The 25906-nt window shown below is 32.2% G+C and overlaps 3 protein-coding genes across 5 annotated transcripts; 1 reads left to right on the top strand and 2 right to left on the bottom strand.

Annotated features, from left to right (window-relative positions):
• Nucleotides 1–3893: 3893 nt before the first annotated feature.
• On the top strand, nucleotides 3894–8487 carry LOC110615694 (probable calcium-binding protein CML21). 3 transcript variants are annotated; one of them, XM_021757726.2, is made up of 5 exons: nucleotides 3894–4265; nucleotides 5532–5735; nucleotides 6194–6396; nucleotides 7480–7648; nucleotides 8004–8487. In XM_021757726.2, exons 2-5 carry the CDS (start codon nucleotides 5537–5539, stop codon nucleotides 8141–8143), a joined length of 711 nt encoding a protein of 236 aa, XP_021613418.1. In that variant the 5' UTR covers nucleotides 3894–4265; nucleotides 5532–5536; the 3' UTR covers nucleotides 8144–8487. The 3 variants fall into 3 exon arrangements, with proteins under 3 accessions (XP_021613418.1, XP_021613417.1, XP_043812996.1); XM_021757725.2 differs by having other exon boundaries at nucleotides 3896–4265; nucleotides 5482–5735; XM_043957061.1 differs by lacking the exon at nucleotides 3894–4265 and adding an exon at nucleotides 4425–4449.
• A 1389-nt stretch (nucleotides 8488–9876) lies between these two features.
• LOC110615081 (KH domain-containing protein At5g56140) lies at nucleotides 9877–17096 on the bottom strand. The gene is made up of 7 exons (XM_021756787.1): nucleotides 16751–17096; nucleotides 15846–15931; nucleotides 12442–12587; nucleotides 11473–11592; nucleotides 11277–11393; nucleotides 10616–10759; nucleotides 9877–10530 (listed from the first exon to the last, which is right to left on the bottom strand). Exons 1-7 carry the CDS (start codon nucleotides 16873–16875, stop codon nucleotides 10381–10383), a joined length of 888 nt encoding a protein of 295 aa, XP_021612479.1. The 5' UTR covers nucleotides 16876–17096; the 3' UTR covers nucleotides 9877–10380.
• Nucleotides 17097–20158: 3062 nt separating this feature from the next.
• LOC110615083 lies at nucleotides 20159–21465 on the bottom strand. Its single transcript, XM_021756788.2, has 2 exons — nucleotides 20573–21465; nucleotides 20159–20486 (listed from the first exon to the last, which is right to left on the bottom strand). The coding sequence occupies exon 1, from the start codon at nucleotides 21255–21257 to the stop codon at nucleotides 20592–20594; it is 666 nt and encodes a 221-aa protein (XP_021612480.1). The 5' UTR covers nucleotides 21258–21465; the 3' UTR covers nucleotides 20159–20486; nucleotides 20573–20591.
• Nucleotides 21466–25906: the final 4441 nt, after the last annotated feature.

The raw sequence follows: 25906 nt of genomic DNA on the forward strand, positions 1-25906 counted from the left end.
CTATGGGTATTTAAAATAAGTGATTAAGGCCTTGTTTCTAACTAAAGGCAGTCTCGAAATTCTAAAGTAAAAAAAGTGCCTGGAGCATAATTTATGCTAATGACAAGTAACAAACAGGTGACAATTTTATTTGTACCTTACTTCAATGTCAATTGGCATGATTATTCAAAGTGTGACGTGCACGACCTCAGATGAGTGCGGGTTCTCAAAAATCAGAGCAGCAACCGTTATGCTCCCAATCACCGTATCGTGTTGGCTTGGGTTCTCTGGGCCCTCCGATCTCCCCAGTCTCCTTATTCACATGAAATCCATCCTCCTCTTCTTCTTCTTCAATTTTGATTTCAGGATTCTATTTGATTGCGTCTTCTAATTTTTCTTTCTTTTTCAGTCTGCCTTCAGACTGTTGTTGCTGTTGTTGACCCGATGAGCTTATGAATCGACTCATAAAGTTGCAAAAAGGTTGACTCATAGTCGTCGATCCAATGTATACAGTTGCTACTTTAGGGTTGGAGCGATTCAAGAAGGATGATGAAAATAGACGACCAAGATTGCTTCTTGTTATCGTTTCTCTGGGCTCTGCAGGAGAGAAAAACAGAGGAAAATCCTATTACGCACCAACTTGCTAATATGAAGCTTGAGGAATCAGCAGGTTGACAACTTATTCAGCCCTCTCTTAAGATCTGCCAATTGGGTAGCATAGTTGGCCTATACAATCCAATTTTGAACGCTTGACGCCCTGGTGCTAGAGCTGGCCTATTCAATCCGAGGTTGAAGGCTTGCTGATCCAGTAATCCAACCAACCTGTCGAGCTTTTAATTGTCCGACCTACGGGCTTGACCATGCATATCCCTCGATGCTCCTATCAAGTGTCCTGGTGCTAAAGCTGGCCTATTCAATCCGAGGATGAAGGCTTGCCGACCTGGTAACCCAACCGACTTGTCGAGCTCTTGATTGTCCGACCTACAGGCTTGACCATGCAAACCTCTCAATGCTCTAATCATGCCGACCTTTCGATGCTCCGACCAGCGAAACCATTAGTGGTCCGACTAGTGGTGCTTGATCAGTCGTCCTCTCGATAGTCAGATGGACAAGCATCGATCATGCCGACCAGGGGCATCTCAATTCTCCTCGTCTTCAAGCTAGACGACATACAGAGTTCAAGTTCATCCATCTCGGTCATCCTGGACATTTGATCATTGCTTATTGTCTCCTTGTTGTCCCGATACTTGAGGGGTGTTGCTGTACAACCAAGTTGGATGGCCATGAGTTGTGCCCTATCCGAATTGAAATGCTAGTCCGACTTTGCCTATTTGTTTTCCGATTCAATCTGAAGTTGAAGGCTTGATATGTGAAACTAAATTATGTATATTATAGTTTATTCATTTAAAAAGTACTGATCATTGTTTAGCACGATGAACTTTTTCTACACACAGATAATAGATAATAATAGTCACCAAAGAGTAGAGTAAAATTAATTTATATCAGCAAGTTGAGTTACATCATTTTAGGGTAGTTGTTTTTTATTTTTTTATAAATGGAAAAGATATAATTTTTTTTGGTAATGTACAATTGATAAGGAATGGTAAAAATATTTGAAATGTGTATATAATTACTTGTAATTGTAGAATGAAATAATCATTATGAAATTTACTTTTTATTATAACATTATAATGTGAAAGATCTTAAAAAGGAACAATAAATATGTACAATATTGTTAAAATGGGATGGATGAATATAGATTTGAGTATAAATAAAAATTAATGTAGAAGTATTTCTATGAGTTTGTCTTTTTTTAATTTTAAAAAAATTATAGGGTAATAGATGATATTACTGGAAGTATTTTTAAATATGTTTAAAGATTTTGACATTTGTTTAAAGGTTTGAGAATGTCAAAAATATAGAAAACTTTTATAGTTTCTCTAATTGATTTATGAATAGCAAATTGAGGATTTAAAATCATAAATGAGAGTTTTTTTTTTTTTTTTAAATAATGTTTACTTCAACTATAATAATAATAATAATAAAGATCAAGTCGAGTCGAATAAAGCATTTTAATACCCTATCACAAGATTAATAGTAAAGAAGATTCAAAAGTTAGTTCAAGAATATATTAATCGAACCTACAAGAATCAATCGGAGTAAAGACGAATCGCTGTAAGTTAGCTATAAAGATTCCTTAGTTAAATATTTATTATTGAAAACATATCATAACCAAATCAGCTCATAGTTTGGTATTTTATATTTTGGAGATTTTATTAGTTACCACATAATTTAAAAGAATATTAGTGTCTTTCATTTAACTATTAGATATTGTGTTATATTACTTTCTTTATTTACTTTTTCTATTTTTATTAAGTTATCACTTTCAATTTATAAAAATTTTCAATTTGTAAAAGTGTAATAAACGTTACCTGTTTTGATAGAACCAATCTTTAAAACATTAAAATAGATATTGGAAGAATATGTTTCTTCCATCACCCTCAAGAACCCATCTTCTTCTAAATTTTGAATAGAACACGACTCTTTTAAGAGATTTTCTCTTCAACTATTTTTAAAAAGTTAAATCCCTCTTAATAAATCTAATCAATTTATTGAGTTTTAGTTATATTTTTAGTTCTCACTACAAGTAAGTGAAAAATCTAGAATCTAATTTATCTCTTCACTTATTTTTCCCTTTTAGATTGCACTTTATTCAAGTGTTGAGTTAAAAAAAGTTACTGTCCAAAATCTGATTGAGTTTTTTTTTTTTTTTAGAAATTCATCAATAAAAGGTGAAGAGTTCCTTATTTTTTCTCTTTTTTCTTTGTTATAAATTTTAATATAATATCTGGAAATAAGTGTTATGCATAAAATAAAAATATTATAAATACATTTAAGTAAAAATTAAGGTGCACTCACAAATTTAATCTGATAATAAAGCCCGTTGGTAAGTGAATCTGAGTAAATATGAGAGATCTCATATTCTATTTTTTCGATCTCCATTTTAAAAAAAAAAAATTAGGATACTTGACAAACTTTAAAATATTTAAATTAAATTTGAAATGAATAAATTCTTAAATAAAAGCTAAAATTCTAAAAATTTTAGTTTCTTTAAATATTATAATATAAAATACGATAGAATATAACAAAATAAAGTAAAATCTAAATATTTATATTTAATTAAATAAAGTATTAAAATTTAAATAATCTCACATCTCTACTAACTTAATTTCCAACTAATTCTAATTAGAAAATTAGATAGGAAAGAGAAACCATTAAAGAAAAACAATTGAAAAAAGTTTTGGGGAAGTAAATATATTGGCTTTCCGGTTGCGGAAGGGCTAAGGTTTGTGCATTCTAATGAGCTTATTTTCAATTAGAGAGAGGTGTAGAGACACCTGCCAAAATTAATCTATTTAAATCTAAAATTATTAATATTTTAATTTATTTCTAATTTTATTAAAATTTATCAACCTTATTTTTAATTTAATTATTATCACGGCATTTAAATATATATTTTAACTAATAATTTAATATAAAATATATTTTTATTAATACTTTACATTTGAAAAATTAATATTTTAAAAAATAAATTCTAATTTCTAAATGAAAATTAAAATATTATTGATATATAAGGACTCGTTAATAAATTTTTTAAAAATTTAAAAAGTTAATTAATAAAATTTTTAAAATTAAATAATAAAATAGTATTTTTTCTTTAAAAATAGATCACCAATTTGAAATATTTAAACAGGATTGCAGAGAGCCAATCAGTATTGTCCTGTTTGCTATGTATAGTCGATGAATAACTGTATCATTTTTTATAATAATAATAATAATTGTACCATTTCATATCTGATATTAAAAATTGATATCCCCAATCAATTTCGTCTGCTAATTGTTTGTTTTTTAGTGAAGTCTTTGGAGGACAAAAACAAAAGAAAACAAGGAAAATGGAGAAGTCAGAGAAAGTGGGTTATTAATGGCAAAGATAGTTAGGACGTGGTGGGCGTAGCACGAAGCTTGGGGTTGATGACCCAAACTTACTTCACGACACTTCCCATTCCCCTCGACTTTGGCATTGACATCTCCTTTCCATTCTTTTCAGTTTCAGATTCTCTTTCCTGGGTCATCTTTCTTTTTGGTGTTTGGAGGGCTCTTGCCATCTTTCCTGCTCTGCTGATTCTTGTTTCTATTCACAGTTTTTGTTTTCTACAGTTTAATCAGGGAGGAGGCTTGGCGAAGTCCTGTTGTTTTGTGCCTCTCCAGCTCTAATTTGTTTCTGGGTAGAGTTTATGTTCTTCATTCTTGCATACCCTTGTCTTTGTTTTGTGTTTTAACTTTTAGTTATTGAGATTGGTTTTGTTTTGATTAATGATTTATTAGGGATTGTTTGTAAATCTGCAATGGAAATAAATGACTAGGAAAATTTTAGTTACCCTTTGCAATATGGGACAAAAATGAATAAAGGTATATTTTGGATATTTCTTCCCTGTTCATTCATTAAATGAAAGGCTACGTTTTGACTTTTTTCACCCAAGTAGATCTGACTCTGGAAATCTGTGATTTTGATCAGTCATTTGCTGTTTATTTTTCATCAATAATCAAGGTTTCAAGCACTCTGTCATTTTGTACCTAGGATGATTTGTTTTCAACTTTTGATCTTCTGTGAGGCATTTCATTTACATGTAATTGTGCTTTAATAAGAGGATAGATATGCCTTTGATAGATTTATAATTTGATGAAATTGCATCAATTTGAACCAAATATATACCTAAATTTGATATATGATAAAGGGGTGTTCCAGAGCACGAGTCTTTCCTTCTTGCAGGCTCTAGGCAGCTTAGATGCATCACATGAAAGCTGACCTACAAGTGTGAATAGAGCAGCCTAAGTTAAATATTGATGAATCATTGTGTGCTCAAAGTTTCTAAATAAATAAGTTTGAACGTCTATCATTTGCATATTGAGTCAATTATATTATATTCAATTTGGTTGCTATCACACAATATTGATGCCAAGTGAACCAAAAAGGGAGAGTTACATGAAACATAATTTATGAATATTGGGAAGCTATAATTTGTTCAATACGTGTTCATGGCTTCTTAGCAGATATTAAATGGATCGAGGATTTGACATGGGAATACTCTTCATAAATTGCAGCAATCAAATAATTATGTAATTTGCAGTTCAGGTTGTCAATTTGATGTATTCATTAACATAACTCCTATAAAAGCATACTATGGACATAAGCCATCAAAGGACTTTGAAGGGGTTAAAATTCAAGGCAATAATTTACAAATATGGATTTACATTTTAACCTGGAAATGGATCAATCACGGTATTTATATAGTTCTGGATTTTTTTATAATTCATCGATTGAAGAGTTTTTACATATTTATCTTCCAAAACGATTTGTCCCTTCATGCTTCATTATTTGCTTCTAGGTTGTTCCATCCTTGCTTGAGTATTGCTCTAACATCCTCATTTGGGTATTGGCAGACACATAATTGAACTACCATATATCTCACATCGCATTTTGTCTTATTAAGTGACAATGGGAACTGTGGTGGTAAAGGATGGTTCACAAAAGCAAATGTGGATACCAGAAACGAAGCTTGAGGCAAAAATGGTTGAAGCCATGCAGAGGAGGGAAGCTGAAGGATGTACCATAAAATCATTCAACAGCCTGATCTTGAAATTTCCAAAAATTGATGAGAACTTAAGAAAATGTAAAGATATCTTTGAAGAATTTGGTAGGAATCTATCTTTCTTCTTTGTTTTCCCAATTAGTACAATTCATTTAGCAGTAGTAAATACCTGTGATTAAACTTAAATGTCATCATGCTCTTGCTTTATATGTGGAATTTAGGCATCAAAATCTTTCCTTAAAGTTACTGTGACATACCGATGTGCACAGCATATTGTTAAACTAAAATCAGTACTCAGTTTTTGCTCAAATTTACCTGACAATTATGGAGTAAGTAATTCTGCACTTAGATTTTACAAGAAAATTCCCCTGCAATAGTCATTAACCATGGCATAAATTTTTGATCCTATGAGCATTTCTTTTATATATATATATATATACACATTAAAATTCAAAATCCTCATTATTTATGTGACATTTGTGTATTCAGATGTAAAAAGCACACATATCTCTTTATATTTTAAGCACTTGCAAGAGGTAAGCATTCATTATATATGTTTGTAGATGAGGACTCCAATGATACAATTGATCAAGAAGAGCTGAGAAAATGTTTCCAAAAGCTGGGGATTTCTTTTACAGAGGAGGATATTAACGATCTATTTGAGGCCTGTGATATTAATGATGATATGGTGATAAACTTCAATGAGTTCATTGTACTTCTCTGTATAGTGTATCTTCTTAAGGATGATCCTGCTTCTCTTCATGCTGTATCCGATTTCTAAGCTTCCTTTACTGTCTTCACATGATATTTCAACCATGTTTTTAATCTGTAGTTAGCAGATATATAAAAATCAAATTTTCTGATGACATGTTTATTACTTAATAGCATAGGTTCTTTACTGATTCTTCCATTTCAAGCTGTTTTTTTGTGAGTGGTGATAGCTTTCCCAATGTTCCACAACCAGACTTTAGGTTCCCTATTTCTTTTCTTAAACTAGCATAGGAAGTATTGCATAGTATTTTTGTAAAATTTGTTTTGTCTGGCATCATACTGTAGCTTTTGCATTTATTTTATGACTGAAAGTGACTAGGTTCTATGTTGTATAAGGGTGTTTTATTTAGCGTTAAACGTAACGTTTTGAAACCAGTCTTCTGGAATGTTATCTTGCTTTTTTCAGGCATATTCTGACTATTTCCTCTATAAGTAGAGGCAGGGGCAGGTCCACCATGGGAGCAGTGTGGGTATCTACCCCCACTGCTTTTTTTAAATCCTGTGTAGTTCCTTTTTTCCCTTTTTTTTATACAAAAAAAACTGGCTTCCCTCAATTATTTCTCTTTGCCTCCACTATATAGAGTTTGTCTTTACAGATTTGCGCCACTTAATTATTTCTCTTTGGCTCTCTTATTTTACTTCTTGTCGTCGCTCTGTCGTTTAAATTGCCCACACTACACACTATTGGTGATTTATTATAAGTTTTATTTAAATGAATATGTAATTATTTTTATTTACGCAAATCTCATTGATTCTTGCTAGTTAGATATTACTTATTTTTCAGTTTATACAAATATATATGTATGTGTTGCATGCATAACTTTCAGTGACAAAATTTTCTGGATCTGCCAATAGGTGGAGGACCTTGTTAAATTTTTTGCATGTTAGACATTTTTACATCTGGATGTAAAACCTTAGATACATGGTTGGTGAGAGTTGTGAGATGATTTCGATCCCCTTAGATCTGACCATGTGCAGATAGAAGAGGTTGTCATCTTGGCTTTTCTTTTTTTTTTTTTGGGTCCTGTTCTGTTGTGTTTGTGCCTTTTCTGTTACGTGTGTTCCATGACAATGCTAGAAATCACGGATGGGATTGCCAAATTTGGAGGCGACGTTCGAAACCTTGGTCGATGCATTTGTCTTCTTGGACAAGAATAAGGATGGTTATGTCAGCAAGAATGAGACGGTTCAAGCCATAAATGAATCAGGGGAACGCTCTTCTGGACGAATAGCAATGAAAAGATTTGGTTATTTCTCTCTCTTAACTCTTCTTACATTTTATGGTTACTCATATTCATGTGCATATGATCTAGCAGATACTACAGGGATGAGAGAGAATAAAAAAACAAAAGATTCATTTCTTTGCGTATGCTGCTCCACTTACACTACAATGGCACCTAAAGATTGAATTTTTTATTTTTTTTAATGAATTTCGAATTGAAAAGAATCCAGGGTTCCATTTAACTTGGTTAGCATTTAAAGGTGGTGTTTTTCTGTATGACGAATCATTGTTTTCTCTGATGGGTTCATTTCACCAAATTGCCTGAGAACAAGGTATCCATGAGGGTTAAGTTACTAAGTCTACTTAGTTTACTGTTGCAGAAGAGATGGACTGGGATAAAAATGGAACGGTGAACTTCAAGGAATTTTTATTTGCATTCACTCGTTGGGTTGGTATTGATGATGACAACGAAGGAATTGATGACGACAAAGAGGATGACGAGGAGGAAGACGAAGATTGAAGAGAATGTCCGGAAGTAGTCTGTAAGCTTGGATCTCAGGTTCCTAAGGACTTGCTTGCATTTCCAATAATGATGAAGTTGATACTAATTCTTCATTACATATCCAATTATGATGTAAATATTTTCAAGAATAGAACTTAAATGCAATACTAAACTTGATAAATTCAAAATGTATTCAGCACTGCTGCATCTTTGTTTAGCTTGAAGTTGAGTTCTCTTTCGGCAGATGAGCTCGAATCTAGTCTGCAGGTTTATTCCTCTAAACCTGCTTCAGAGGTTAATAAATTTGTGTAATTCATTTTTATTTATTTAAAAGTAAACATTCAATAGTTATTAGATTATAATTATATAAAAATATTTAATTTTAAATGTTGATATTTATTTTGTATAATAACATAATAAAAATAATAATGTATTTGAGCTGTTGGCATTCTGAGAGTAGCGGACTGTATTGCAGACTAAATGACTATTTTATTTTAATTATTTTTCAACATTAGGAAAAGTTTTAGAAAAATTGCTAAAGTAAATATGCTAATTTATTTTGTAATTTAAGTTCATATCAAGATTAAGAATTTACAATAATAATTTAAATTTATTTGTACAATATATATATATATATATATATATATATATATATATATATATATATATATATATATATATATATATATATATATATATATATATATCATAGAAGATCTCATTTTTTTAAATAAAAATTTTTTAAATTAAAAATAATTAAATAATTTTCTTTTAACTAAGAAAATTTTAAATTGAATATTATTAAAATCCTTAATGTTTATGAAAAACTTAAATTTAATCTCTGCAAAGGCTCCAAAAAGTTGTGTTCACAGGACGCTAGGAAATTGCCAACCATTTTAAGTCTGATTTACTCATTAAAAAAGCAGCAAGGAATAATGGATTGCATAATCTGACGTCTCGTGAGGCATAAACCTTTTAATTTAATTATTTATTATTCAGAGGATTGTGAAATATTACAACAATTTTCTTAATTATAAGATGGTAAACGATAATTGAAAGCTTGTATGATCAATGATACCATTAAAAAAAAGTTACGCATGGAAGTTGTTCATTTCTTTTAAAATATAAAAATACATAAATAACTTATATTTAAAAAATATTTTTCAACAAAATAATTTATTTTTTATTATTTACTTTTAATTTTAAAAATAAAATATATTAATAAATTATATATAAAAATTTTAATAAAAAATTTAAAATATGAAAAATAAGTTCAATTTTTCAAAAGAGCTCATCCATTAAATGAGCTAAGTTTTCTTTTTTCTTTTAACTCAATTTTCTAACGCTCTAAACACTAGGAAATGGAAAATTACTTTTTACAAAAATATTTTATTTTAAAAATATTTTCTATAAAATAAATAAAGACTAACTTTCTCTAAGTATTAATTTGATTTATTTTGAAAAAAAAAAAAAGCAAATGAATAATTAACCAGAGTTGAAAGGGCTCTGTTCAAAGGCTTCTTTCCCAGTCGTGTTCTACATAGACCGTATTAACCTTCAAAATCCCAACCAAAAAAAAAAGGGTAGTAACGGAATTACCTTAATGACAGTTGCTTCTCCTTACCAGGATTACTAGTGGGATCTCCGAATGGACAAAATTCCAGCACCTGCATATACCCAACAGCCATAAAGACAGCAAAAAATAGGATGCCACAAAAAGGAAGAGAGAGTAGAAAATGGAGGAGAGAAGAGGCAGAAAAGCAAATATATCTTGCACTAGAAGCTAACAAAGAATGCCTTCAAATTCAAGTTCAATCTACACTTAATAATAATACATAATACATAACACTCCATCCCATACAACATGCATTAGGATAGATATTGCTATGTGTATACAATCCACAAATTTCTCACATAAATCCCCATCACTACCAAACTGTCAATACACGCTTATATAGTAAATCCTAATTTAACACGGGGGCAGTTTTGGAGTCCAAACTGCCTAAAGCAACATATAAAAGCAAACCCCGAACTCAACCGGCCTCCTACTATGTGATACTGTCATTAAACCTCCCCCAAACATAAGATAAACACACTTGATATAGAAACAAGTTAGAACTGGAACCCAACAGTGCCAGTGCCCCGACGGCAGTCGGAGGCAATGGCTGACACAGCAACATCTGTGGCATGGGAACTGCTGATTACTGGCAGGACAAACAAACATGCTCCAATATCCCACTAAGCATGGGGATACATTACCCCCGGGTCTTGGCCCTCTTCATACCGAGGCTATTGTGGAAGGGGGAGACTGAACCAGACATAGGCGAACCTTCTTCACGAAGCGTACCATTCAACATTGCTAACTCTCTTAGCTGCTGCTTCTTGTAGAAATCCTGAGATTCATCCTGCAAAAGATATTTAACAGTGAATCAATATGAAGGAAAGATGTTTGCAAGCTAGCCCGATCTATGAAAGAATAAAGTTGCTAACCACAGGCTTCAGCAAGTCTTCAAGTATCTCACGTGCTTGCATTAGGCGAGCATCAACTATTTCAACTGGTAACTCTGCCTCAACTAGGATATGAAGAGGTTCATTTAGATGCTCATACCCTGGTTTCCCTCTCATCATTTCTTCCTTCAAGTAATAAATAATTGCAAATATTACTATAATAAGACAAATTGACAGAAAATAATTCATACAAGCAAAAAGCTCAAGTAACACAAATGCAGTGTGAAAATAACTGTTCTCAGATGCTCCCAAAGCATTAATTATAATATTGTGAAGAGCAGACTTTGACAATGGTAGAATTCTCATTAGTAGGCATGAACATTCAACAATTCCAGTTTGGTATAAGGTTTTTTGCAACTATGTTCCATGAGAAAGAAGAGATTGTTTAGTCATCAATCATAATACAGCACTTTCACTTGCCAGACTTAATTTGTCTTGTAAAAATTAAAATGATAATTTATCATGACCCCTGTAGTTTCAGGAATAAGGTTGTTCTTCTAAATTATAAATCAAGTAGGCAGTTCCATTTATAATATCATTGGTGCTACCAAAAAGATATATCATGTTCAAATCATAATGATATTCAGAAAGGTTAATGCAAAAATAATCACCACGGCCAAAGAGAGAACAATCTTATTATTACCCTAGCTGGATCCTTAATGCTGCCACGCCCTCGGATCAGAACACGGCACTTAGTGCTTGCTTCCACTCTCTTAAGAGAGTTTCCCCTAGGGCCGAGGAGGCGCCCAACAAAATTGTACTGCAATAAAACTGATGTCACATAACAAGGAAAAGGTAAACTATGAAAAAAGTATACATGGGATGGAAATAATTCATACATTAGGATATTTGTCGATTGGAATATCAACTCTCATAGCTCTCTTAACAACTAGAACAGATGAGCTGCCTTGAGAACTCAGCCAGTTTTGTGCTGATGATGGCTGTAATAAACCTGACATCTGCACAACAAATTCTAAATGTTGTCAAACCACAATGATATAACAATCCAGCTGTCTGGTTTCCATGGAGGAGATGAGAAGCTTCAGAGTCTCAAAAACACTTTCGGCTTCCTAGGTGCAGCTCAAGACAGTATGCATAAAGAATAAAGACCTCAAAGCAAAACCACAAAGTTGTAAACTAAACTGAACTTTATTGTATTCAAGCATAACCACATAAGGCAATAAGAAAGGACGATTTAAAATCTATACTGAAGTGTAATGGAACCAGAATGTTAAATGAATTTGACAACCACTAGCAATCTGAACAGAAATGTCATCTTTTACTTTGTACAAGGCATCTGACATGCCACCTCAGCAAAATTGTAGATCACACGACAACGTTTGATAAGCTAAAGGTCATCATTCTGCACAAAATGTATTAGCACCCCAATTGTCTTAGCACTCCTAATTTGAGCAAACCCTAGCTTAGTACACGGCATGTCAGGCATCCTGATTAAAAGATATGAAGAATTTTCATGTAATAAGTCTCCATATCGCTATTAAAATTAGAGGGGAAAAATAATGAATTTGGTCTCCATGAAATTTAAGAAAAGCATGGGGAAGGAGAACCAGCCAACTAAAAAAGAGATTCTGGGACAGCATGCTAAAGTTAAGAACTACTTTCTCGCTGGTCGATGATGTTAGCCTCAGACTCATACTACCTGTCATGAAAAGCTTGCCAATTTAAAGTACAAACTCAAACAAAGTTAAAAGTTAGCATATAATGTAAAACATCTAGTCAGGAATGCTTCTAGAAAACAGTAAAATTAGATGGAAAAATAAGGTTATGTTAATGGTTAGTATCCGTACTTCTGATTGAAACCGTGATGCCCATCCATTTGAATCGGCTCCTCCATTTGAAAATATTCCACCTGAAGCCAGAGGGCTAGCATGTTCAAGCCCACTTTGACCTAAAACTGATGCATTCCCCAACAGTGTAGTTACACGCAATATTTCTGCTCCAAAAATGTCAATTTTCAAGAACAAGATGTACTGGTTAGCATTGTTAACAGATTGGTTAGCAGTCACCACAAAATGGAGAGACAAGACGGATTGTTAACTGAGTTAGTTAAAAATCAACACTTGCCCCATGAAATATATTTAAACTTCAGAAGAACTTAGTCTGATATGAAAGGCTAAGGACCAAAATGTCAAGACCTATTCTATATGCATAAATAAGAAAATAATATAGTTACACATAACCTGATTAATTAGTTTGATAACGCAGAAAAATAAGTAATTCATAAAAATAATCCCCATTTTTTCATAATTAAAAGATAATTGCATCACAGCCAGCAGAAAAGAAAGCACCATCAAAAATTCCTCACCACTTAATGTTAGCACACGTGTATATGAAATTTTTCTACATGTGTACAACATCAGGGACAGAGAAACAGGAATAGTTAAACAGACATTTCTCTCATAAGAGAAAAGGAGAAACAGAATTAGAAAGCAAAATCAAAATGGAAAAAAGTCAACACTCAACACAGAAATCTGTGGAGGTAAATCTTTCATTTTGGCTACAGAGTTAGCATTTGAATTTGCTAATACATTCTTCATGCACACTTCCATATAAAATGAACAAGGACAAGTTGACATCACCTATCAAGGTTCTCAGGGTCAAAAAGTTCTCCCCAAAATTATACAGTGCGTAGTCTACCAACCAGCAAGTAACTGCCTATAGCCCAACTAATTGAATAAGCCAATCTCTTTCAATGAGAAAATTGAGGTATTCTCCTATTCGTTTTACTACAATATGTAAGTAAGAAGGTTTCTATACCATCCAAATTATTCCACACTGAAACCTCTATTTACCATTGTCCTGCAGTGAAGTCTCCTAGATTGTTCGCTGCCTCTAGTATCGGAAAGGATCCATAATGAAGAATACTTCATTTAACAGACAAACCAAGCAGTAAATACAAGACCTCATTGTAGACTTAATAGAACTCTATTCCGACTAGTGGAAACCAACAGCAAGAATCCTTTCCCTCCACCCAACTTTGCTCTGGGCCAAACTTTCTGTATGTTATGGCTATATCAGTTTTACAAAGTTAGTCCAAGCCAGTTTTTGTCCACCTCTTCCTCTCTTTTCTCCAAGTACTTGAATCCACTCACTAACATATTGATGCAGCACTGATAAATCATATCAATAAACCTATCAACATATCTCAAAGATGCCTTCAACCTTACAACGAAACAATATTGTTATTTGAATTTTTTTTTTTTGTCTTGTGTGTAAGCGCCTCTCATTATTAACATTTTCTTTTCTTCCTCTCTTCTTTTCATTTTTTATTCTCTTTTGGTCTCTCCAGCACTCAATATAAGCATAGCCATTAGCCAGCCTAATAAAACTTTTAGAACAATTATCTTCTTCTCTCCTTTTCTGTGAAACAACTCATTTACAAAGATGTAATGGTAGAAAATCTCCAAGTAATCTGATTTTAAAAAACCTCCACATTTGTCTGTATAATTATTTGTCATATTACATGCATGCGTTATCTACTTATTCAAAAACTGGTTAGACTACAGGGTTCTACCTCTTCCATAGAGAAGTAATAGAAACAAGTTCTCTTCTGCATTATAAGGATAAGAGAATCAAATGCCTTTACAAATGCCATTGATCAAAATGGAAACAGAAAGTCAGAAACAAAAGCAATTGCAGAATTACAGCCAAAAGATTCTTAAACAAAAAATTATCAACCAACTACAACTATACCCTCTTCAGCAATAAACTGCTCCTATCACTTCCATTGCTTTCAAAGGATTTGAATACTGAAGCAACCAAACAACAAATAAGGCAAGGAACTCCACCACACACACCTCCCCACCCCCAAAAAAAAAAATAAAATGAAAGAATGAAAGAAAGAAAGAACGAACTAAAAAGCATTTAAAAAAAGGCCATTGGCAGTGTAATACCTATTTGGGCAAGCACATCAACCTATGAAAAAAATACAAGGAACCCCACCACACCCCCCCCCCCAAAAAAAAATAAAAAATAAAAAATAAAAAATAAAATGAAAGAATGAAAGAAAGAACGAACAAACTAAAAAGCATTTAAAAAAAGGCCATTGGCAGTGTAATACCTATTTGGGCAAGCACATCAACCTATGAACAAAATACAAGAAATATGATTACAACATATGGAAATAATTTTCCAAAGTTTCAAAAAACTGCAAGCGAATCACCTATATGCAACTCCATTCGATTCAACTTGAGCATTTTTCAATTGTCGTCTAATATCAATTCCTTCTTGTTTTGGCACTTAGTTCTATTAGCATAGTTTATAAACAATTCTGATGCTCCTCCACTAGGTCTAATTATATGCCCATACTGGCCTTCATTTAGTAAGAATGTTGCTTTGATAATTAAACCCACAATAAAACCAGTTTAACGGTTACTGCAAACCATCACCATTTCGTGGTTTTATAGATTTGAACGGCAATTTGCGAACCTTCTATGCAATTAACACCAAGTTACACCAAACCCAACTGTGATAGAAAAACAAAATAACTTTATGCAGATCAGGAAAACTGGAACCTAGATGAGATTTCTACTCACCTTAGATAATTTCTATCCTTTTACTCAGACGGTAAATATTTAAGTCACCATTTGCCAAATGATATTTAAAAACAATTATAGGTATGAAAAATTCACAAAATAAAGGTGTAGTTATGGAGGCATAGCTGTCTAACTTAATAGAAAGAAAGAGAAACAGAGCAGAACACTGCAACCTAAACATCCTTAAAGTTTTACATGCCAACAACTTATCAATAGCTGCCCTTTTATAAGCAATTTGTATACAGTGAACCACTGCCACTGGTTATATACCTAAAAATCATTACAGCAAAAAGACTAGTGCATGAGATCTACTTACATTCTTTTATAATCCTCTCAATTTTGATTTACCAGGAAAAACTATTATGGACTTGAATCCAATCACTATACGTTCAATCAGAGTGTAGCAATCTTACCAAAAGTTCATTTATTTATGCATTTGTGTCTGTCCTAATTTATATTTTTATTCTAGAAATTAGAGAACCATCAGCTGATAAATACTATTTATCAGTTGATGCAGATCATGACCATGTATTGTCATTTAATGATCCTAACTTCCATCTGTACACATGAGTATTGAAATCTTCACATTTGGATTCATTTGTTGTTACTGTAACTATAACCAGAATAGAATGGCAAGTGACCTTTACAAAACTCACCCTGGTTTAACAATCGATATGTGTGAGGGAGCACAGGCATAAATGGGCTAAGCTTATGCCGCTCCGCCAGTAGCTCTGAAAGATATCTGCAGTTGAAAAAAATAAGCCAAATTTGGTCAATTAACCATGAAGTTGTAGGTGATATCCATAGTTCCACACAAACAAGCACGTCCATGTTAAGAATATGAAGATTGTGGTCAATTGATAAAAGTGAAAGTGATAGAGTTAATTGCACGTGGTGGAAGAAAACAGCATATGCATGAAAAGGGGGCCCAACATTGTGCTATTCCATCACATTACCATATAAATCAATAAACATATATGGGAAAATTAAAAGTAATGGCAGCAATATTGCAGTTCATAACATGAAAACTGGAAATATGATATAAGCATTGTTGGAAGGGACGCTCGATTAGTGTTGTTACATAAGTCCAGGTATGATTTCAAAACGTCATCAATGGAAGTAAGATTAGAATTCAAATGCAATAGAGAAGTAATCTTCAGCATCCTATTATACAAAACAACAGCATGATCATGTCATAACAGTTATGAAAAAAATGTGAGGAAATGAGAAGGCAGACAAAAACCCAAAGGGAGACAGGGAGAGAAGTTTGATCGGTACAGATCACAAATTAAAAGAGCAACTATTAAATCTACTAGATTCGGGCTAATCCAACAAAATCACCTCTTAATACTACATGAAACAGCGAGATCACTCAGAGTAGAAGTGTAGTCCAACAGCAATCAAGCAAATATAATTATATCAGAACAAAATCAAAACACACATGCACCCATCAAAGACTCAACAATACAAAAGCTAGATCCCTAGCTGAAAGACGAAGTGAGGAAAATGATATAGATCTCTCTCTGATTAGCTTTTCAAAAAGAGCGAGTGAGAGAGTTACTTTTCTTGTTCGACGAGAGCAGAGGAAGCAGAGCGTAAGCCAGAAAGATGAGGAGAGTGAGGGGCAGACGGAGACGGAGAATATGCCATGTAGCGGCCGCCACCGCCGCCGCCTGATGTGGTCATCTTATCAGTGCTCCAATCAATATCTGTGTAAATATCCGTGTTTGCGGATGTGGGATTGCTGAGAGAAAGAGTGACAGAAGAAGAGGTAGATCCCGGTAAGCGGCCACCGAGAGAGTCGTTTGTTGTATTGATTTCCAGCGCCGTTTGGTCTTGTGGTTGTGGTTGTGGCTGGTGGGTAGATATTGATGCCGAGCAGACGCTCTCCCTATTCAGCGTCGGTGGAAATCAACTTTAATTTATATAGTATTTTTATTTACTTTTATTTTTATTTTCTAAGAATGCGATTATGTAATTAGGTATAGAGCATACACATTGCTGTGTCGATGTTAAAAAAGGCAAATTATAATTTACCCCTATAGTTTAATAAAATTAATAATTTAATCATTTTAATTTTAAAATTCAGCTCTAATTTTTTATATTTAAAAAAAATCTACAAATTAATCCATACTATATCATTCTAATAAAAAATTATCAAAATATTATTTACTATATTTTTCATATGTAATAACTAATTTCCTCATATTTAGTTAAATTTACAGTTTAATACTTTAATTTAAATTTTATTATTATTATTATTATTATAAAAGATTTCTATGGCCAGATAGATTCAGTGAAAAATACAATCCATTTTAACAAAAGTAAAATTTAAATATTATAATATTTATTGTATCATTAAACTCGCAATTCTCTTTAATGATGTGAATTTGAACATGAAATTACTATTAATAAGTACCCCTCGTATCTCTATTACATTTGTAATTGTAAAATTGGTTGATGATATCTTTAATCAAGCTATTGGCCACATTACAATTAGATAATTAAAAAACTATCATATTTATAAACACCTTATTATTACTGTATTAAAAAAAGAAAAATTATAAAGATAAAAATATGTTATTCTCTAATATTACTAAAGTTTTAATTGATTAATTGCATTTCTCTGTTCCTTAATTTACTAATTTGAGTATCGAAATGGCTGTCAGTCTCTTTACCTATGTCAGACGGCCATTTAATTTTTTTCAGTACGCATGCGAATAGGGTTACGAAGGGATTAGTTTTGTTTATTCCTTACCACGTCCCATCCATGCATGCCGGAGCCCAAACCTAAACTGTTGGAAAAGCCTGCTTAAGAGCTTTCCGAACTTTGAGTTTGATATATTTTCGTAGGGTCTGACTCAGCCCAGGATATGAGACCCATCGGTTATCACATATCAACGTCATAATCACAGCCACAGCTCCTATTGCACCAAGAGCAACAGGCTCATATTCATGCAGTCAGTCTTAAGAGCTTTTCATATTTGATGTACTCAATAAGTGAATATTCATTCTGCTAGAAATCAATTTGTAAAAACATTAGATTTATTTTTAAATAATTATAATATTAAAGGCTTAATTTATAAAAAGATAAGAAATTATTTATAAATAATTATAATATTTAGTAATCTTATAACAGAGGTAAGAATGAATTCATTACATCATTATATTTTAATACACAGTTGTAGATACAGAGAATTAAGATAATTATGAGTGCATAATTATAGGCAAATTTATAGGATCAATTATAAGATTAATACGATCTCTTTTTTTTTAAGTTTTTATATATGTGTATAAATATCAACGTTTAAAATAGAATATATCAATTATTTTTTATAAATTTAATTTGCTATATAGTATCAAAAGCATTTAATTTTTTAAGATTTTTATTTGAATATTGCTTATCAATAGAGTTCACGATGTTTGAAAGCTGTGCTTATTTTTTTGTTACTCTTGTTTTGCGATTTCAGTCCGACGTGTTATTTTATTTTTGTCATCTTTTTCTTGGTTTTGCTTTGAGGAGTTAGAGTTTATAAAATTTATGAGATTGCTTGATTGGGTCTCATTTAAATTTGATTTTTGATACGATTACAACTCCTTAGTTTAGCTTTTTAGTGTTGAGTTGTATTTGGTTTTGAAATTTTATTTATTGGTTAAAGTATTTTATTAGTAAGCAATTTATAGTAAGTTAATGATTACTAAAAGAGGATAGAAAAATAATAATCTAGGTGGAAATATTGTAGAAACCAATAATATGAGTAATCTTATTTGATGGTATTGTATGAAATATGGCCATATAAAGAAATACCGTTTGAATTTGCATAATAAAATTCAAAAGAATCTAATTATTAATGTTGCTATATCCAGTTTCATTTCTTAGAATAACGACACTATCTTAATATCATGATTTAATTAAAAAATTTATCATAATTATAATTATTATTGAGATACTATTTTAAGTTTATCTAACTTTTTCTTTAATTTAATATTTGTTAGTAAATTTATCAAATACCTAAATCATTATGTGCCTTCGTTCATTGATCATTGTCGTTACTAGAATTTTATGACGAAAAATATTATTGATAAAGGACAACTATCTAATAGTTTTTCATATTTGGAATGTATAGGTGCCTTAGTCAATTCCTCATTCTAAAAAATGCTCTCTCTGGTTGAAGTATATTGCCATAATATCATTTTTTATTAATTTTGAAAAGATTATGTCTCATTTTCATATTTTTATTAGATCGTGAGTCTTGCAAATCACCAAGAAACGGATGTACATTTGAATTAATTTATTTAGACATTTGAACAATTAAGACAAATGGAGACCCTGTTCCGTTGGGTTAGTTGAATGCTGTCATTTTAAAGAAAAATGTACCTTTTAATCCTTTAAACTTTTATTTTAATATTTTTAACTATTCAAAATTTTATTTCATACTCAAAACTTTTAGAAATTTAAATTTAAATTTAATTTAAATTCTATCTTAATTATTTTATTTTTATCTCTAATAATAATTATAAATATTATTTCTCTAAAATTAAGGTGTTACAATGACTATATTTTTTCTTTATTCATATAAAAATAAATTTTACATTATCTTACATAAATTAATTTTAAAATAAAAGATTTTACCTATTTATTACACTTATTATATATTTTAACATCAAAATATATTAATAACAAATTAATAGATTTTTACATAAATAAAATTATTTGCAAATAAATAAAATTACTTAAGTATATTTATCTTAACCTATAAAATATATTAACATTATCTGATCATAATATTTCAAAATAAAAATTACTCACCTCTAAAATATTTATAAGCAACAAAAAACTGCAGGATTTAAGAGAGCTTGGGTGGGAGAGAAGTTGTGAATTGAGCTGGGAGAGAGAGAGTGATGTGTGCGAGGAGATGTGAGACGGGGAGGCATGTGGCAGGACTACAACGTTTAGAGACGCATTGGATGAGTGAAAATAGTTCCAATTCTCAGAAGCTTGTACAGTTCCACTTCACAAAACAAGAAAAGGCAAACACACAAGCTGTGTGTTGCTGCTTATTCAAAAGCTATTAGTTCTGATTCTGCAGAGCAGGAAAAAATACAAAGTAAAAATTCTAAGCCACGAGTTGTTAAATTGCACGCAGGCAGCATTCTTCCCTTGCCCCAAGAAATGATAGAATCAGATCGGACCGAGATGCTTCATCCCCCTGATTGTGATCACCAAACTAAGAAGAATGACATAGTTTGATGATAAATTGTATATGCAAATTTCTTTTCAGCCTCTTGAAATCTATCTGCATAATCTCAACAAAGAATTTAGCATTTCAGAACAAGAGGCAAGCTCAAATTGACACAGAAAGAGCACAATTCAGGCATTTACCTTGATCAAATTCCCTGATTTAGAACCCGCAGAGGATGAATTTGGAGGCAGGAAACACCAAACCTGAGAAGCAAACAAGACAGATAGTAATCAGATACTGTGAACACCAAGTGAGTGGTTTCCATTTTATCTCAACACTGGAGCTCTTCATTTTCTTCCCGCTCTGTGGCTCCTTCGACAAATCGAAACTCGTCCCTTTCATTCTCAGCTCTTGAATGCACCTCGTCAGAGCTCTGTTATCATTCCTCTCCCTCTGCAACTGCCTCCACACCTTCCAGTACCTGAAAACTTTAACCTGAACCAGAAACACAAACATCAGTGAAGTGGAGACTGACACAAGAGACGGTATCCACCATTTTCGGCAAGTATGCTCTCTGCTGTTGACAGAAGAGGTAAACAAGATGGTTAAGAAGATCCCATGGAAGAGTAAAAAGAAACAACAAAGTTGGAAGATTTCGAGTTTGATAGCGTCCATCCTGGACTCTTTCGCTGCAATGCGGCGGCAGAAAATATCTTCTTCTCTTTGCCAGAGCTTGAGAAGAAGGAGATGGCCTGGACTGTGGGAGATTTCTGTTAGTGGGTGGTTCCGAATTGCTGTGACTGTGTTCATGGCACACAGAAGCTTCTGTTGGTGCTCTTCATCTACTGGGATTTCTACGATATGAGCATCTTTCATTTCAGCCATTATTGAACCAAGATTAAACACAAAATGAACAGATCCTGTAAAGAAATGCAAGCGAACTAGAAAATAATTATATGATTATAAACAAAACAGAAACCGAATAGGAATCTAATTTCGCAACTTTGGAAATGATGAAATTTCAGAGAGAGAAAGCTTGATTGCAGTCTGCAGATCGATGTTGATAGTAAGATTGCTTTGTTTGATTGGTGAGAGAGTTTCAGATATTTAAATTGTTGTAAAACGCCTGGGATTCTCAACGGCTACATTTCATCCCAACGGTCAGATTTCGCAGGACGGCGTCGTATAACCAGGCTGTAGCAGACAAAAACGGAGTTGCTGTATAACGCCTTTTGGTTGTCCAGCTCACAGCGGGGCTTTTGGATTTTTAGTATTAAAAAAATATATATATAACTTTTTGGGTTTAATCTATAAATATTTATCAAATAGTGATTTGATCATAGCGGTCAGACCTAAACATAACGTTTATATAACTTCTGGCGTTTGTCATATAGACACCTCGTTTAATTTTTTTATCAAAAAAAAAATAAAACAACCTGTCATACGGCAGGCAGCCTTCAAAAAGCGTGCATGGCAAGCTTTTATATATATATATATATATATATATGTTAATTTTTTAAATTAATAAATTAAAATATATTATTATAGTATAATTAAGTATTTTATAATAAATATAACAAAATATATTAATAAATTAAATATAATTTTATTAAAATTAAACGTAACGTAAAATATATTTAATATTATACTATAAAATATAAATTTATTATATATATAAAAAAACCGGTGTCTTTTAATTAATAATATTTTTAACTCTTAGATACTGTAATTAAATAGTAATTGAATAATTTTTTTAATACTTTTTATTTTTATAATATAATATTATATATATTATATTAATATAAAAATATTTTAAATGTTATATTAAACTTATTAAGGAATAAAATGCTTTAAATATTTGTTTCATTTATGAGATGGTACACTTAATTTTATTTAATGGAGAAAAGTGTCTAACCAAATTAAAAATGGATGAAATTTTATTTTTAATTTAAAAAATAAATGATAATTATTTCTCTTTACATTGATTATAAATGAGTTCTTAGAGAAAGAGAATTAGCCGTTTCAAATCCTTTTCTAAATTAAATTCCAAACTAACAAACCATCATTAAAACAATAATTTTCGTATCTAATATTCTTTCTTTTTTGTTTTGTAAAGTATGCATTTCATGCTTTTGTTGATAATTTATAATTTTTTAAACTTCCATTGCAATTATTTAAGTAAATTTTTACGTAGGACATTGGATTTTTAAAATGAAGTAATTTTTAGATAAAATGACTTGTTAATCTTTTTAAAATGAGTTCTGGAAAGTGCTATTGGATTAATCCCATCCTATTTGCAATTGACAATTGAATTGCTTTTGGAATTAAAATGACTCTTGTTAGTCTTCCCTTTCTACCAAGCAAGTAGACTTAACGGAAGAAGTAAGCTCAGTGCCAGCAATGGCAAGCAAACAGCCCCACTTCACAAATCACCAATCGAGTAAAGAGCTCAACAAATTAACAGTCCTTAAATCACAAATTGCCTAGCAGTTCTAAATCTTCAATTGAAATGAAAAACATAACATAAACCTTAAATTACAACGGTTAAAATTTACATAATCCTCATATCAAATTGCACGGCCAAAACAAATAGAGGTGAAGTGAAGAGGGCAGAAAACCGTGGATCATCAGTCACCAGTTGGTATTTTGTTCTCCTCTGGAACTTCTTTTTCCTTTTTACCCCTTGATGTTTTATGTTTCAAATTATCCCTTTACACCATTATTAGCCCCATTATCATCAGCAAGTAACAACTCAAGCTTTCCCTGCTTGCTTCTGCTTCCTTATCTGTATACTGCTGTTGCTTTCCTTCTTTCTCACCCTTAGCCCGGCATTCCTTCTTTCCTTTTTTAATAGCTGGTTCTTCAACAAAGAAATCATCAGGTTCTTCTTTTTCTTCGTCAGCATCACTACTCTCATCCTCTGATGAATACTTGGATCTCTTCTTTCGAGCCTTCTTCTTCTCGTGCTTTTCCCTGAGATGTGCTTCCCAAACACTTTCTGATTTCTTATCCCTTTTTTCCAGAATGCGCTTACTGATATCCTCTAAGCCAGTGTTAAAAGTAATCTCCATATCCTGGCCTTCATCCTCATTCTCTACATCTGAACCATCAGCAGACTGGATAAAAGCACGGTACTTATCCAGGTTTTTACTCCTTTTGTCTGATACACCCTCTGCAATTGCAGCATGCTTTTCATCCTCATCGCTTTCACTCTCATCAGAAGCTAAGAACTCCTCCAACTCAAATTCAGCCAGCTAAATGAAAGAATAACTCATGTAACTATACACATGCTAAATGAAAGAACAACTCATGTAATTATACATGCAAAAGTTAGGTAGCACCTCAAGCAAAGAAGAGCATTTGCCATTTTGGTTTCCAAATTTATTGTTGCTTCTTTGTTACATCAATTATCTCATCTACATGACTTCAGATGCAGTGCATGTCATAAGCAATTCAAAAAAAGGAGGAAAGAAAAAGAACCTAGCAGTTATTGTTGCTTCTGGTCTATGCTGCTACTCAGTGCTATGGAACAATCTCCAAATATGAAAATGGAGATGCATATATTTTGTAGTTTTAACAAGGTTGGAGGATAATACCCCAGCATGAGCGTCTGTTTTCAGTGTTTGATGCAGGGCATTGAAATAAAGTGAAACGCCAAGTTACAACGGTTTCAATTATAAATGAGATCATGACACGTCACATGTTTATATGGAGATCAGCAGATAGAATGTTTAAAATTTTTCCTTACAAGCAGCACTTAAACCATTTGCCATAAGGTCACCACTATGCAAGTAAGATCTAAGACCGGCAGCGGACAGAAAGCCATTTATTTAATTTATCTCAGTTGTATGTATGAATACAAAGTTCAAGGCCAGACTTTAAACCGAGAAAAAAATTGGGTTCAAACAGAAAGGAGGAAGAGAGAAAGGCATGGAAAGAAGCTCAAGCCAGTGTCAGAACTCATGATATGATGGGAAGGTTGCACGTAATAGGAAAGAAAACTAGATATGGTAAACAAAACTTCCCAACAGAAACCCAAAAAAAAAGCCCTTTCCACGCCAAAAAAAAAACCCAAAAAAAAGCCCTTTTATTTATTTATTTTTTATAAATAAAAAGAAGAAAGCATTAAAGTATTAATTTTAAGTGGCATAATTTTATTTAATAATTTATTTTAAAAATTTAAAATCAAACCGAAATCACAACACTGGTCGAGCTGGCTGGCTCGGGTCAACATAACTGTGGCCAGTGCTAGGAATAGCCAAACCTATCCCGAACCCATGTAGCATATTACTTTTACTACCTGCACCTGTCCCAAACTGGTTTAATAATACCTGCATACTGCCCAAACCCACTCAAACCTAAGTATGAAGAACAAGAACATTTGCTTGCTGAAGATAATCTGTTTGCTGCCCATCCTATAAATACTTATATTTTTCTACAGATTTCTTGAAGGGAACTTCACAGAACCCCTTTAGTTCAAAAACTACTGTAAATAACGGAGAGAATCACATAAATCAGCAGAAAAACATCTAAATACCCAGAAAAAATCGATCACTCAAGGCCTACTGATCTCACACAGCAACAATAAAAGCAAAATAAGAATTAAATTTTGGATTCCTAACAATGTTGCAAATAAGGTGGATACAGAAAAGCACTCTACTCATGAGACTAAAGAACAAAACATAAGAAAACAACACACTGCATTGATCATCCACAGCACTCACGAAAGCTAGAGGGGGAAAGGGGCTTGCTGAAGCAATGGAGGCGACGGATAGACCTGAGGCGATGGTGGCGCTCAAGGGCTGCGTCGTTGCTGGTGGCACCGACGAGGCTTGAAGCTGCTGCTGGTAGCGCCGATGAATGCTGAAGCAGAAGATGGTGGAGGCCTGAAGCTGATATGAGTCGGCTGTGCTGTTGAACGGAGGAGAAGGGCTAGCGGCTATGGCCTTAAGGAATGAAAATATTATGGTTAAAGTTGTTTTATTATTTTTTTTTGGTATAATGCTTAAAGTTAATTTAACAAACAATGATTTATATTTATTTTTGGCAAAAATATTAAATTTGATTTTCGATTAAAAAAAATTAAATTTCAATTTTTAATTCCAAAAAATTACTGAATTATTATTTTTTTTGAAAGCAATTACTGAATTATTATTAAAAATAGTAAATATATTTAAATAAAACTAAATAAATTAAATAGAGATTTAACTTGCCCTTTATTTTTATAAGCAATCGATTTATTTAATTTTTTAAAGATATTTAATGATAAATTTATAAAAGAAATTAGACATTTGCTTTTCGTAGCTGTCCAATATTTACTTCTTGATAAGATGCTGATTGTATGCTATGTATGTGAACTTCATTTGTTACTTTTGAAAATGATTGACATGAATTATTGATTATTTGCTTTTAGGTGGCTGCCTGAGCATGTTACTTAATCGGCTCGCCTTGGTGGAGAGGAGAGCCATTGCATGTGAAATCCACAGTTATGACAGCTGTTAATGAGTTTCGTCAAACTCATGCAGATGCATGGA

This window comes from Manihot esculenta, chromosome 5, assembly GCF_001659605.2.
Source record: "Manihot esculenta cultivar AM560-2 chromosome 5, M.esculenta_v8, whole genome shotgun sequence".
In the NCBI taxonomy this organism is placed as follows: Eukaryota; Viridiplantae; Streptophyta; class Magnoliopsida; order Malpighiales; family Euphorbiaceae; genus Manihot; species Manihot esculenta.

Coding starts and splice junctions, on each gene's coding strand:
- LOC110615694 (XM_043957061.1), top strand. Junction 5,736..6,193: donor AGATATCTTTGAAGAATTTG/GTAGGAATCTAT, acceptor ATATGTTTGTAG/ATGAGGACTCCAATGATACA. Junction 6,397..7,479: donor ATCCTGCTTCTCTTCATGCT/GTATCCGATTTC, acceptor TGACAATGCTAG/AAATCACGGATGGGATTGCC.
- LOC110615081 (XM_021756787.1), bottom strand. CDS start 16,875: ATGACCACATCAGGCGGCGGCGGTGGCGGCCGCTACATGGCATATTCT. Junction 12,588..15,845: donor ATATCGATTGTTAAACCAGG/GTGAGTTTTGTA, acceptor TTTTTGGAGCAG/AAATATTGCGTGTAACTACA. Junction 11,394..11,472: donor CAATCGACAAATATCCTAAT/GTATGAATTATT, acceptor GTTTTATTGCAG/TACAATTTTGTTGGGCGCCT.
- LOC110615083 (XM_021756788.2), bottom strand. CDS start 21,257: ATGGCTGAAATGAAAGATGCTCATATCGTAGAAATCCCAGTAGATGAA.